The sequence below is a fragment of the Muscardinus avellanarius genome, assembly GCF_963383645.1.
Source record: "Muscardinus avellanarius genome assembly, chromosome: 1".
In the NCBI taxonomy this organism is placed as follows: domain Eukaryota; kingdom Metazoa; phylum Chordata; class Mammalia; order Rodentia; family Gliridae; genus Muscardinus; species Muscardinus avellanarius.
In genome coordinates this window covers 226374267-226387006 of record NC_137786.1, presented here as the reverse complement: position 1 = coordinate 226387006, position 12740 = coordinate 226374267, and the positions used below count along the sequence as shown (strand labels likewise).

At 42.5% G+C, this 12740-nt stretch overlaps 1 protein-coding gene across 1 annotated transcript; it reads left to right on the top strand.

Moving 5' to 3' along the window:
- Window positions 1-5619: 5619 nt before the first annotated feature.
- On the top strand, window positions 5620-11249 carry MRPL16 (mitochondrial ribosomal protein L16; the record flags this gene model as incomplete). The annotated part of the gene is made up of 4 exons (XM_080719759.1): window positions 5620-5674; window positions 5995-6060; window positions 9104-9252; window positions 10764-11249. The coding sequence occupies 4 exons, from the start codon at window positions 5620-5622 to the stop codon at window positions 11247-11249; spliced, it is 756 nt and encodes a 251-aa protein (XP_080575885.1).
- Between the last annotated feature and the right edge of the window lie 1491 nt (window positions 11250-12740).

The window sequence follows — 12740 nt, the reverse complement described above, 5'->3', positions numbered from 1 at the left end:
CCTGTTTCCAAATAAAATATAAAATAGGTCTGGGATAGAAGGGATATATAAATAGGTCAGAGATAGAAGGGTTCCATCCCCAGTACCACACACAAACAAAAAATTAAATGTGAAGCTGGACATGATGGTACACACTTATAATCCTAGTACTTGGGAGGCTGAGGCTGGAAGATCTCAGGTTCAAGGACAGCCTCAGCAATTTAGTCAGGCTCTCAGCAAGCTAGTGAGACCTTGTTATCAAATAAGAAATAAAATTAGTCTGGAGATGTAGCTCTGAGGTAAAATGCCTCTGAGTTTAATTCCAATACCACAAAAGAGAAGAAAATTTAAAATGAGCCAGGGGTGATGCTGCTTGCCTGTAATCCCAGTACTTGCGAGGCAAGACAGGAGGATCACAGGTTCGAAGCCAGCCTCAGCAACTTAGAAAGATCTTGTTTTCAAATAAAAAATAAAATTGATCTGGGAGTATAGCTCAGAGATAGAATGCCCCTGAGTTTAATTCCTAGCACCACAAAAAATAAAAATTGGATCTACACTGAACATGTACAGATTTTTTCTCACTCTTAATCACATCAGACCAAATTAGTCAGGCTGAACTCCCCAGTCACAGTCCTCCTGTCCTGGCATCTCAGAGCAAGGACCCACTCACAAGTCTGACTACTCCCAGAAAAAAGAACTATGAACCACACGGACCCAGGTGCCCATCCCAAGCATACCTGCTAGGTAAACCACTTCATCACAGAAAAAGGCAGGATACAGGTCGTTGTAATGGAAAGAAATCTCAGAAGCAGTGAAGAAAGTGCTCTCTTATATAATGTTTATAATATGAAAAATTGTAGAAGCCACCTATATGTCCATATTAGGGCAATGAACAGATTAAACCCTGAATCTATCCATTCAATGAGGTATTTAGACATTACTAAAATTCTCAGTGGATGAAGACATTCATAATACAGCCAAGTGAATGAAGCCAACTACACCGCACCACAGTGCCAATCACGTGTTAGTGGTTATCTGTGCGAACACAGTACTGGGGACTGGGATTCGGGTTTGCTTCACTGTTTTCTAACTTTTATCCTTTTGGCCTATAATAACTAAGCAACTAGATACTGCAAAAAATGTTTAAGCAAAGAGATTTTTTTTTTTTTTGCTTAGCAATAAATTGTATAATTTTTAAAAAACTCTGTATTGACAAGACTGGGGACAGAGGATTGAGTTGACATTGGAGCTGCCATGACAAGTTGCCATTTTGCTTAGGGAAAGTGCCTTAGAGTGTATTTCTGTGTACATGCACTACAAAAAAAAGAAAGGTGGCTGCCCTAAGTGACGAAAGAGGGAAAAAAATTGTAAAATAAATTCCCTTGTGAGTACCTTGAGGCAGGAAGTCACATACATTTAATTTATAAAATACGCATATTTTCCCAGCATTCAGGAGGCGGAGACCGGAGGATCATGGTTCATGGACAGCCTCAGCTACTTAGTGAGGTCCCTCGCAACTCAGGGAGATGCTGTTTCAAAAAATAAAAAGAATAAAAAATAGGACTGAGGGTGTAGCTCAGAAGTAGAATGCCCCTGGGTTCCATTCCCAGTATGATAACATAAAATTACAAAAAATACTAAACAAAAATCATGCTGATTTCAAACCTGCAGTCCTCCTGTCTCAGCCTCCCAACTACTAGGATTACAGGTGTGCACCGCCGCACCCAGCTCCAAAATCAAGACTAGATGCACATACATAGAAAGTCTTTACAAGGGAGAAACCCAACATTTACTCTGAGGTTCCTATTATTTTGCTGTTTGACTCACACTTTCTCACGATCTCACAAGCAAAGAGCACTTTGTTTTACCAATATATGACCACGAACTAGCACAGTGCATAATTATACATATTTGGTTTTTCTGTTTTGTTTTGTTTGTGACATAGTGGGAGTTAAACCTAGGAACATTCTACCTCCAGCTCTTTTTCTATTTTTTAATTTTGAGTCAGGGTCCCAGTAAGTTGCTGAGACTGGCCTCGAACCTGCAATCCTACTGTCTCAGCCTTCCAGGTACTGGGATTACAGATGTGTGTCACCATGTCTAGCTTAAAAATATATTCATTATTTCAGTTCAGAAAAAAAGGTAAGTTCAAATTGAGGAAAGAATAGTCTTTAGATATAGTGTGAGCAGACTATATAAACTTGGAATCAAAAGGTTTTGAGCCGTCATTCTGATATGCTTGTAAACAAGCTGAGTGGCTTGCCCAAGTCTCTCATGAACTAAAAGACCAATTTCCTATGAAATGGGGAGTTTGGTCTAGAATCATCTCTAATATTATCCTAATTCTGAAAAGTTTTTAAAAAAACTGTATTCCTGAAGATACTTATATTGGTTATAATAAGTTACCCTTCCAAATGTCCTGGCTATAATAAAGAAATAAAGTGGAACAGTCCCCTCCCATCATAACCGAAAATGAGGTTTCAGTGACACGAGAAAACACTTTAGTGCCCTCTGCTGGCCATGAATGGTAAACCCTGAACTTTTTTTAAGGGGTATAGTCAATTATGCGTAACTACTTTTGTAAATAAAGATGCAGGAGAGAAAAGAAAATTGCTAGCAAATACTTTTTCCTCCACTTAAAAGATGTAAACAACTGCTGTGACTGTCTATAATTGTATATGTGAATGACCTGTGTCGTGACTAAAGATAATGCACTGTTAAGGCACTGGTTGCTAATAGACAAAATCTCCAGGTCTTATAATTCTGTGAAAGAGAAAAAAACCTCAAATCTCAGATGTGTAAACAGTCCTTCCGCTACAATAGGATGGGGAGAAGAGGAGTAAGAACTCTAGCTATGAGAATAAGAATAGGAAACACTGAACTTAACATAATGATTCTAAATTTCATCTTGAAAAACAAACGTGCAAAATATAGCCAGAATATTTCTTGAAAAGTAGAATGCAAAATCTAAGAACCTGACAAACCTATATAAAATGTGTAATAACAAAGTGACAATAATTAAAACTGGGAAGCACTGGTCTCAGAACATGGTAATAGAATAAAATATCAAGAAGGACCCACCAAAAAATAAGAATATAGCGCAATATAGTCACATATTAAATGATCATTTTCAACTTACAGAACTATGTTAGATCTCTACCTCTGGACCTAATAAATATATTATAAAAGAGCAAAAAAATCATTGCATAGTGTATCTATGTTTCGAAACATTTTACTCAATCCATAAATTTGTGTAATTATATGTCAATAAAATAAAACCTGTAATGTTTGTAGAGGCATGGGGGAAACAACTCTTAGAAGTTATTTGCAGATTTGACTGCAAATTATATATATATAATGTTTATGTTTATGCCAGGAGTAATGGCGCACGCTTGTAATCTTAATACTCGGGAGACTGAGACAGGAGGATCACACAGGTTCAAAGCCAGCCTCAGCCACTTCGTGAGGCTCTCAGCAACTTAATGAGACTCTGTTTCCAAATAAAATATAAAATAGGTCTCAGAGTGTAGCCCAGAAGTAGAAAGCCCTGGTTCTATCCCTAATGCTGCAAAGAAGAAGAAGGAGGAGGAGGAGGAGGAGGGGGGGGGAGAAAGGAGAAAAACCTAATACTTACAGCAAATTGAACAATAATTGGAATATGTAGAACCAGACAGGAGTTAATACACTTAATATACAAAAAGGAGTTCTGAACTGAAAAGAAAAAAATGAACATTATGACTGAAAAAGTACACAAGTGAGAAAATCACAGATGCAGAAAACAAAGAAAAAGGCTCATGAAATCAGGGCTGGGATGTCACTCAGTGATACACACTTACTTAGTGGGCTCCAGGCCCTGGGTTCAATCCCTAGTACCACAAAAGTTTAAAAAAAAAAGATAAAAGGAAGAGAGAGAGAGAAAAGAAAGGAGAAAAGCCAGATACATGAGGGGGAAAACTTGATATTACTCATCACTAAAAAACTGAAAACTAGCCGGGCGTGATGTCCCACGCTTGTAATCCCAGCATTTGGGAGGCTGAGACAGGAGGATCACACAGGTTTGAAGCCAGACTCAGCTACTTAATGAGGCTCTCAGCAACTTAGCGAGACCCTGTTTCCAAATAAAATATAAAATAGGTCTGGGAGTGTAGCCTGAAGATAGAAAGCCCCTTGGATTCTACCCCCAGTACCACCAAAACAAACAAACAAACCTGAAAAATAAAGTTGTAAGTGGTAATATATCTGTAACCCCAGTATTTAGGAAGATGAGACAGAAGGATCATAGATTCAAGGCCAGCCTCTGCAATTTAAGGAGACCCTCATCAATTTAGCGAGACCCTGTCTCAAAATTAAAAAAAAAAAAATAGAGATGGGGATATAGCCCTAGTCCCTCATTTGGAGACTGGATCTTTACATAGGTAATCAAATTAAAATGAGGCCCCCAGGATGACTAAAAAAAAAAAAAAAACATGAACTCTCTGGAAGCCAAGTCAGTGTGCAGATGCATCCAATTGTGAATATTGAGAATTCTCCCAGTACCTCTGCAGGCACGACAGGTTTTATTTATTCCCATTTATGAAATTAATTCTTGGGGAAAGGTCACACAGATTTAGTATCACACAGATTTAGTATGATTTAATCACAACACTCATCAGTCCCAATTTGCTAATCCAATTTGTGTCCTAGAAGCTTGGATTAAAGGTCCTCTCATTTTAATTGTTAGAAAGCTCCTGGCTCATAAAAATGACTTGCCCGACATGCTCCTAGAACATATATTATTTCATTTTAACCTGATATTAACTTCAGGTATTGTCCATTCAGTGATATCTCTGGGGTCACACAGATTGTGCTCAAACTCTACCGTTTTCCTGTGGTACGACACCAAAAAAGTTAAATCCTAGCCAGATGTGGTGCTGCACACCTATAATCTCAATACTTGTGAGGCTAAGACTGAAGGAACACAGGCTCAAGACCAGCCTGAGCACTTGGTGAAGCCCTCAACAACTGGGACACTGTTTCAAATATTTTTAAAAATTAATTAACTTAAAAGGGTGTGGGTGTAGCTCAGAGGCAGAATGCCCCAGGGCTCAGTCCCCAGTACCATAAATAATAAATAAATCCTTTGACTCTAAGGATGGAATCAGCAAAGGAAGTGTGACTTACTTGTCTCAGTGATTTCCTGGGAGGACTAATAAGATGAAGAAGGTACAGGGCTAGTGCCTCCTAAGTAATAAGGTAATGACAAATCAGGGGTCTTTTCCTAATGAGCTTTTCCTCGAAAAAGGGCGTCATGCAGCGCTAGGTAAGAGCCTGACTTGCTAAGCTAACCTCAGGGTTCCGGTGTTGTACTAGGAGGAGGAAATTCGGCGCCCTGCAGCCCCCACCCAGCGAGGTTGCAGCCTGACACAGAAGGGCGCCTGGGCGTGCCTCTACTGGTGCTGTCCTTCACCCAAAGACCTCTGCACCGGAACGAAGCTCGCAGGCTCGGGTTTCCTCCACTTCCGCCGGGACCCTCGGCGGGACGGACCGGCGTGACACGACTTCCGGCAGGGCGGTGTGGCTTCCTGCCGGTCTCCGCAGCGCTGTTTCCGACGCCGGGGGACCGCAGCGCGGTCGCCGCTGTGGCGATCCCCGCGCGTGACCATGTGGAGGCTGCTGGCTCGCGCCGGGGCCCCGCTCCTGCGGGCGCCCTTGTCAGGTCAGAAGGCCATGATCGGTCCTTAAAGACGACGCTCACGCTTCTCCACCTTCCAGCGCTGTGCCTCCCAAACCCAAAGGCGGCCCTGCTTGTGCTTCAAGACCTGATTGCGGCCGCGCTGGGCCACCGGCCCCTCCGCCCCAGGGATCTATGCCAAAGGGTCACAGTCGAGGGAGGGGGGCCCGGGGACCCGGCTGGCTTCTTCGGGAGCCTGAGCCTGTGAGCACATTTAGCGGGACCCTCTAGAAGTAAGTCAGAAGTAGGTACCTTTGACCCAGGGTGTACCTGGTCGCCTCGTTCAACTTCGTTTGTCTTTGTAGATTCTTGGGCCACCGTGCCCACCCGTGCTGGCCTAAAGACGCTGCTCCCCGTACCGACTTTTGAAGGTGAGGGCTTGCCTTTCGTTTTCCTGTTTGTCTTTTATCGGGTGCAACCCAAGAGAGTAGAAGACAAGAGTGTTCTTGTGCTTTCTATCCCGTTCAGTAACTTGCGTTGACAGCTACTATATTGCCATTGTTCTAAGCACTAGAGGTAAAAAACAAGACACCATAAAACTTCCCTGTTCTTGTCGAGCAAAAGTGTAATGGGATAGCTCCCTTACAGCCTACCACTGACTGGCTCTGTGGCCCACGGCCCACTCAGCCAAAGCTAATTGGCCTTAAGTTTGGACGTTTGACGTTCTCTCCAAGTAAAATGACACGGATGCAGTGATTTCGTATCATATAAAAAGTACTGACTTATTAAATAAGAACATTTATGACACCACTATTTTGTAAATCTAATGTACCCTTTTTTGCATACTGGGGATGGAACTCAGGGGCATTCTAACTCTGAGCTACACCCCAGCCCTATGTTTTATTCTTTATTTTAAAACAGGGTCTTATTTTCAGTGGGCCTCACTAAGTAGCTGAGGCCGCCCGCAAACCTCTGATCTTCCTGTCTCAGCCTCCCAAGTACTGGGATTACAAGCGTGCGCCACCACACCCAGCGTTAATTTACCAATTTTTAAAATACTATTTTATTGGTGCATTGTAGTCTCACATCATAACGTAGATCTGAATGATAGGGACATACCTGAACACAACACTTGGTGTGAACTACCCCCTTCCCTATTCATGATAATAAGATTGGCATAGACAGTTTCATATATGTACATACCATCAGTGGAAATGTTCCCTTCATTGATTCTCCTTCTTCCCTCAACCATTCTTTTTTAATACACTAGAAATCTCCCAAGGGAAAAAAAAAGTACAGGGATCTTTGAAGATCTTATCTTTTACATATAATTGTTAAACTACTATATACTCCATATTGACTTATAGACAAAAGAAAAGCACCAAGTTTCTAGCTACATGTGGAAGTGGAGTGATAGTTTCTGTAACTTGGAATAGTAATTTTGTAATTCCACTGACAGTTTGCTGTTTCCTTCAGGCATCCTGTTTTATGTTCCCATTCTAGAACCATACTTGTTTCACTATAGAGAGAGAGTTGGGGGGGGGGGTTTGCTGGGGATAGAACCCAGGGGCATTCTACCTCTGAGCTACACCCCAGCCCAATTCTTTATTCTTTATTCTGAAACAGTCTGAGTCGCAAAGGGCCTCACTAAGTAGCTGAGGCTGTCCACAAACCACGATCCTCCAGGCTCAGCCTCCCAAATGCTGGGATTATAAGCATGCACTACCACGCCCAGCTTTAGATTTTTTTTTGGGGGGGGGGTACTGGGGTTACTGGAAGCCCTTCTACCTCTGGGCTACACTCCCAGACCTATTTTTTTATATTTTTATTTGGAAACAGGGTCTCTTAAGCCAGCACAGCTGGCTTCGAACCAGTACCTCCTGTCTCTACCTCCCAAGCGTGGGGATTACAAGTGTGCACCACCATGCCTGGCTTAGAAATTTTTTAAACAAATGACAAGCTTTGTTTTTCAGTTTGTCAAGTACAGATGAGAAAAATGTCCTGTGGTTATACCCATGCACCCTCACCCAGTACCCATTTGCACACTGTAGGAATGGCACACGGCTCAGTGTAAAAGCCTCCGCTTATGCAAAGAAAAGTGCATTGGTAAGAAGTTTGCTAGTTTGTATGTTTACCTACAAAAATGTAGCAGACTTTAATATGTTTTTATGTACAATATAATATTCTTTCCACTACCCCTAGTAACATCCAGAGAAGCAGTGAAATTTTTACAAAAAGAATCATGAGCACTGGGCCTGGTGGCACATGCTTGTAATCCCAGTATTTGGGAGGCTGAGATAGGAGGATTGCACTTTGAGCACAGCTTCATTTATTTAGTGAGGCCCTTTGAAATTCAGTGAGACCTTGTTTCAAAAACAAAATAAATATTTGGACTGGGCTGAGACAGGAGAATCACAGGTTTAAGCCTCAGCAAGTAGTGAGACCCTCATCAATCTAGTGAGATCCTATTTGTAAATAAGAAATAAAATTGGGCTGGGGTATAGTTTGAAGGTAGAATGTGTCTGGGTTCAATCCTGCTAACACACACACACACACACACACACACACACACACACACACACACACAACGGAATCATGAGCAGGCACAGTGGCACACACTACTGTACTTGAGAGGCTGTGACAGGAAAATTACAGGTTCGAGGCCAGCCTCAGCAGCATAGCAAGGCCCTCGGCAACTCAGTGAGACGCTGTTTCAAAATAAAATAGAGTTAGGATATACCTGAGAGGTAAAACACCCCTGAGTTCATGCCCCAGTACCACAAAAAAAAAAAAAAAAAAAAAATCGTGAACTGAGCATGGTTGCACACACTCGTAATCCTAATATGTGGAAGGCTGAGAGAGGATTGCAGGTTTGAAGCTAGCATGCAGTAACTAGCAAGACCCTATTTCAAAATTTAAAAAAGAATCATGCTGCCTGGCTTTTCTGTGTTTACTGGATGGCATAGACCAAATTATAAATATCTCTAGGCCTCAGGTTCCTTTTCTACAAAATAGAGATTAAAAACACTACTCGTATGTGTTCATGAACTCACTTTCAATTAATCCACTGAGTTACATATTTTTAACTTTGCCCTTTGATGTGTTTTGCAAGTTTAAAAGTCCACATTTTCTAAAAAGAAAGCCCTAAAAAAATACTGAGACTAAAATGTGTTTTAAAGATTCAATGAAACAATGATTTCTAGTCCCTGTGGTAGGTGTTAAACACAGAATGGGATTTAATAAATGCAGTTTGATCTGAATTTTAAAACGTTGCCATCTGTACTAACTTACATTGTCAAGGCCAGAAGACTCCAGTGTCACTAAAAGCATCCACAAGAAGAATATAATATACTGGAATTATCGTCCAGTGCTAACCTGAAGGCTTTTTTGCTTTATTGTTAAAATTCTAGGAATAAAGTTGATCCATTGAGCTGTATGGCTCTACTTACTCATGGTTATCTGTGCTCTTTTTAGATGTTTCTATACCTGAAAGACCTAAGCTTAAATTTGTGGAAAGGGTGCCACTCGTACCAAAAGTGAGGCGAGAACCCAGAAACTTGAGAGACATTCGGGGACCTTCCACTGAAGCCACTGGGTTCACAGAAGGCAATTTTGGGATTTTGGTGAGTAATGGAGGAGAGATTAACACAATTAATTAAATGTTCTTCTCGTCTCTTCCTCCACAGTTTTTGTCAGAACTGCTTCTTATACCAGTTGCTCTTTGAACTGAGTTCACAGAGGCTTCTGGGTACTCAGTAAACATATGAAGTACATACCTTTTTTATATGGAAAATTCAGTAGTTTTCCGCCCTTTCTGTAAGAAATATGTTCCAAGTCCCCCACTGGATGCTTGAGACTGTGGATAGTACCTAACCCCATATATAAGCACTGTGATACTGTGATGTCAGTCTAATAACCTTGATGGCTCCTGAGTGACTGACAGGCATATGGCCTATACAGCATGTTTATACACTGAACAAAGCTAATTCATCCCTAGGTAAAGCCGAGTGGTGTAACATGAGGTTTGGTTTTGGTTTTGGTTTTGGAAAGTGGGGTGGAACTCAGGGGATATACCCCCCAGACCTACTTTGTTTTTTATTTGGAAACAAGGTCTTGCGAAGTTGCTGAGGACCTCACTAAGTAGCTGAGGCTGGCTTCGAACCTGCGCGATCCTCCTGTCTCGCCTCCCAAGTGCTGGGATTACAAGCATGAGCCACCACACCCAGCTGTAACATGAGGTTTCATCTTGTTACTCAAAACAGCATGCAGTTTAAAACTGTTCTATCAAAGCAGAAGAAAAAGGCTACCCAATTTACCCAGTTAAGACAGTGAGATCTCTTCAACCCTCTAGTAAAAACAAAACTCTCCACAACTTAGGCTATGGGCAACCGTTTTCTTATGGGACTGTTGGGTAGTTCATAAAGATTTAGTGTCATCATTCCACAAAGGGTGTGCACTAGGCTTTCCGTCCCATCAGACAGCGGAGTGGCGTTGTCCTGCCCTCTTCCCACAGCCCATGTGAGCAGCCTCTGCTGAGCCCTCAGAACCTCTTGCCCGCTCTCCCCCTCCCTAACTCTCCTCCTGCCACACAAACTTCTACGCAAACTCAGCAAGCCCTCTGCCTTGTCGGGGCCTTTACGTAAACTGTTTGCCTGGAGCTCTCTTCCCTTGGCTAGTTCTATGATCCTCTGCTTTAAATGTTCCTCCTCCTAGAAGTCTCTCCTCTTTGTCCATCAGAACTGCTGCACCCTTGCTCTCCTTCACTACTGTACCCCAGGCTTTTCTTCCACAGTACTCATTAGAACTTTTTTTTTTTTTTTTTAAGTGGTAACCCAGGGGCTTTTCTACTTCTGGGCTATACTGCCAGACCTATTTTATACTCTTTTTATTTGGAAACAGGGTCTCACTAAGCTTCTGAGAGCCTCACTCAGTAGCGGAGGCTGGCTTCAAACCTGTGCGATCCTCCTGTCTCAGCCTCCCAAGCACTGGGATTACAAGCGTGCACCACCACGCCCAGCAGAACTTAATATTTTTATGTCTATCATTGAAGCCACAGTTACCAGAGGAGGGGAGACATCATAGAGCCTAGAAAAGATAACCAAAGTCTACGTGTGTTTCTGTCGTTCACTTTTAGGCACTAGGAGGCGGTTACCTCCATTGGGGCCATTTTGAGATGATGCGCCTGACAATCAACCGCTCTATGGACCCAAAGAACATGTTTGCCATATGGAGGGTACCAGCCCCTTTCAAGCCCATCACCCGCAAAGGTATTGGGCAGCGCATGGGGGGAGGCAAAGGTGCCATTGATCACTACGTGACACCTGTGAAGACTGGCCGTCTCATAGTCGAGATGGGTGGGCGTTGTGAATTCAAAGAAGTGCAAGGTTTCCTGGACCAGGTTGCCCACAAGTTGCCCTTCGAAGCAAAGGCTGTGAGCCGTGAGACGCTAGAGAAGATGCGGCAAGATCAAGAGGAAAGAGAACGCAACAACCAAAACCCCTGGACCTTTGAGCGGATAGCCAGGGCCAACATGCTAGGGATACGCAAAGTGCTGAGCCCTTACGACCTGACCCAGAAGGGGCGGTACTGGGGCAAATTCTACATGCCCAAGAGGGTGTAGCTAGGGCACAAGGAATATGTGTACACAGGCCACTGAGAGGAGGAGTCTGCTTTTTGATTTTCCTATGCTTCCCTTAAAGATTTGGGGTGGCTCTTAGGTCATAACTAAGGTGGAGCACATGAGTAGACCAGAAAAGTATGTGTTATCTGTTGTTTTTTTAATTAAACTTGAGAATCACTTCAGGGCATAACTTCTCACCTTTAATGTCTTAAGACATTGAGAATGAATTAGGAGGTCTTGGTTCTCCTGGATTGTAAAGAAAATGTCTTCAGGGTTGAAATAGATGTTTGCATCTCATACCTCTGGCACAAGTTAGACTTGACTTGTCTGCCCAGCCCTTTATGCGTATACTTAAGGAGTGAGTTCCTATGATATTTTCCTAGTTAACAAACAAGCTTTTTTGGAATAACAATAAAAATCACACTTCATATGTTACTAGATTTAAGAGAGATTTATTGGTGCCCAGCTACCCATCTTCTCTCAGTCTTGAAGGGGAGCTATGGGACAGTGTGACAAGGAACATAGCTTTTAGCCAGAGGAACTGATAGCAAAAGTCCAAACTGTGGTGCTTCCTGGGTCTGAACTCCTCTGAGAGGGAGGAGAGTGTTTGGCTCTTTGTGTCCCTGCAGGATTAGTACAGTGCCGTGTGCCAAGCAGCACACAGATTATCACTGCTGGGTGAATGAGGGCCATGTGATTCAAATCCTCATGGTTCCTGCTCCCTGTTTGCCTAGAACAAGTTGAACCTATTTTGGAGCTAGCCAGCTGTTCTATCCCCTGATCAAATAAAAAAGAAAGCACAAACTGACAGAAATATTAAGTCATTTGCTTTGAAAATAGAAGACTACACACTAATAAAAATGTCATTTTTATCCCACTTCTTATAAGGTCTCCAGGAAAGAAAGAATTTAATTTACTTTCAAAGGTACAGATTTGCAAAGTTAAGTGGCCCCGTGATTTTTTCTAAATATATTTTTGTTGACCCTCTTGGCAGTGTAATCATTTTGTATCAGAACTCATACACATAGCTAGTATTCAGGGTGAACATGGCTGAACCTTGAGTTGGGAGTGCTCTTTGGAACACTTTGATGCCCATGCATCTCTGACCAGACATTTCAGAGAGCCACATGAAATCAGGTGCAGGCTAAAGCAAGCAGCAGCTCACAGCACCTTTCCCACCAAATGCCTTCACCTGTTTGTTTGGGGTCATAGATGTATGGTACTGTTGACTGTTGGGAATTCAACCATAGTTTAAACCTATTTCTTTTTCTGGAGGTCTGTGTTTAGTTAACGAGCCACAGTCCTGCAACTAACCATCTTCTCCACAGAACGAGAGGCTGTGGATGGGATTCCACCATCACCACCCACAGAAGCAGCACTTGAAAGTATATTTTGTGGTAATGGGGGGCTGCTTTAGCATTTTTGCTTAAGAGGATCAGCCCACTGCCAGACAGCTTTATATCACCTCTGGCAGTAAACCCTTTTCCCATT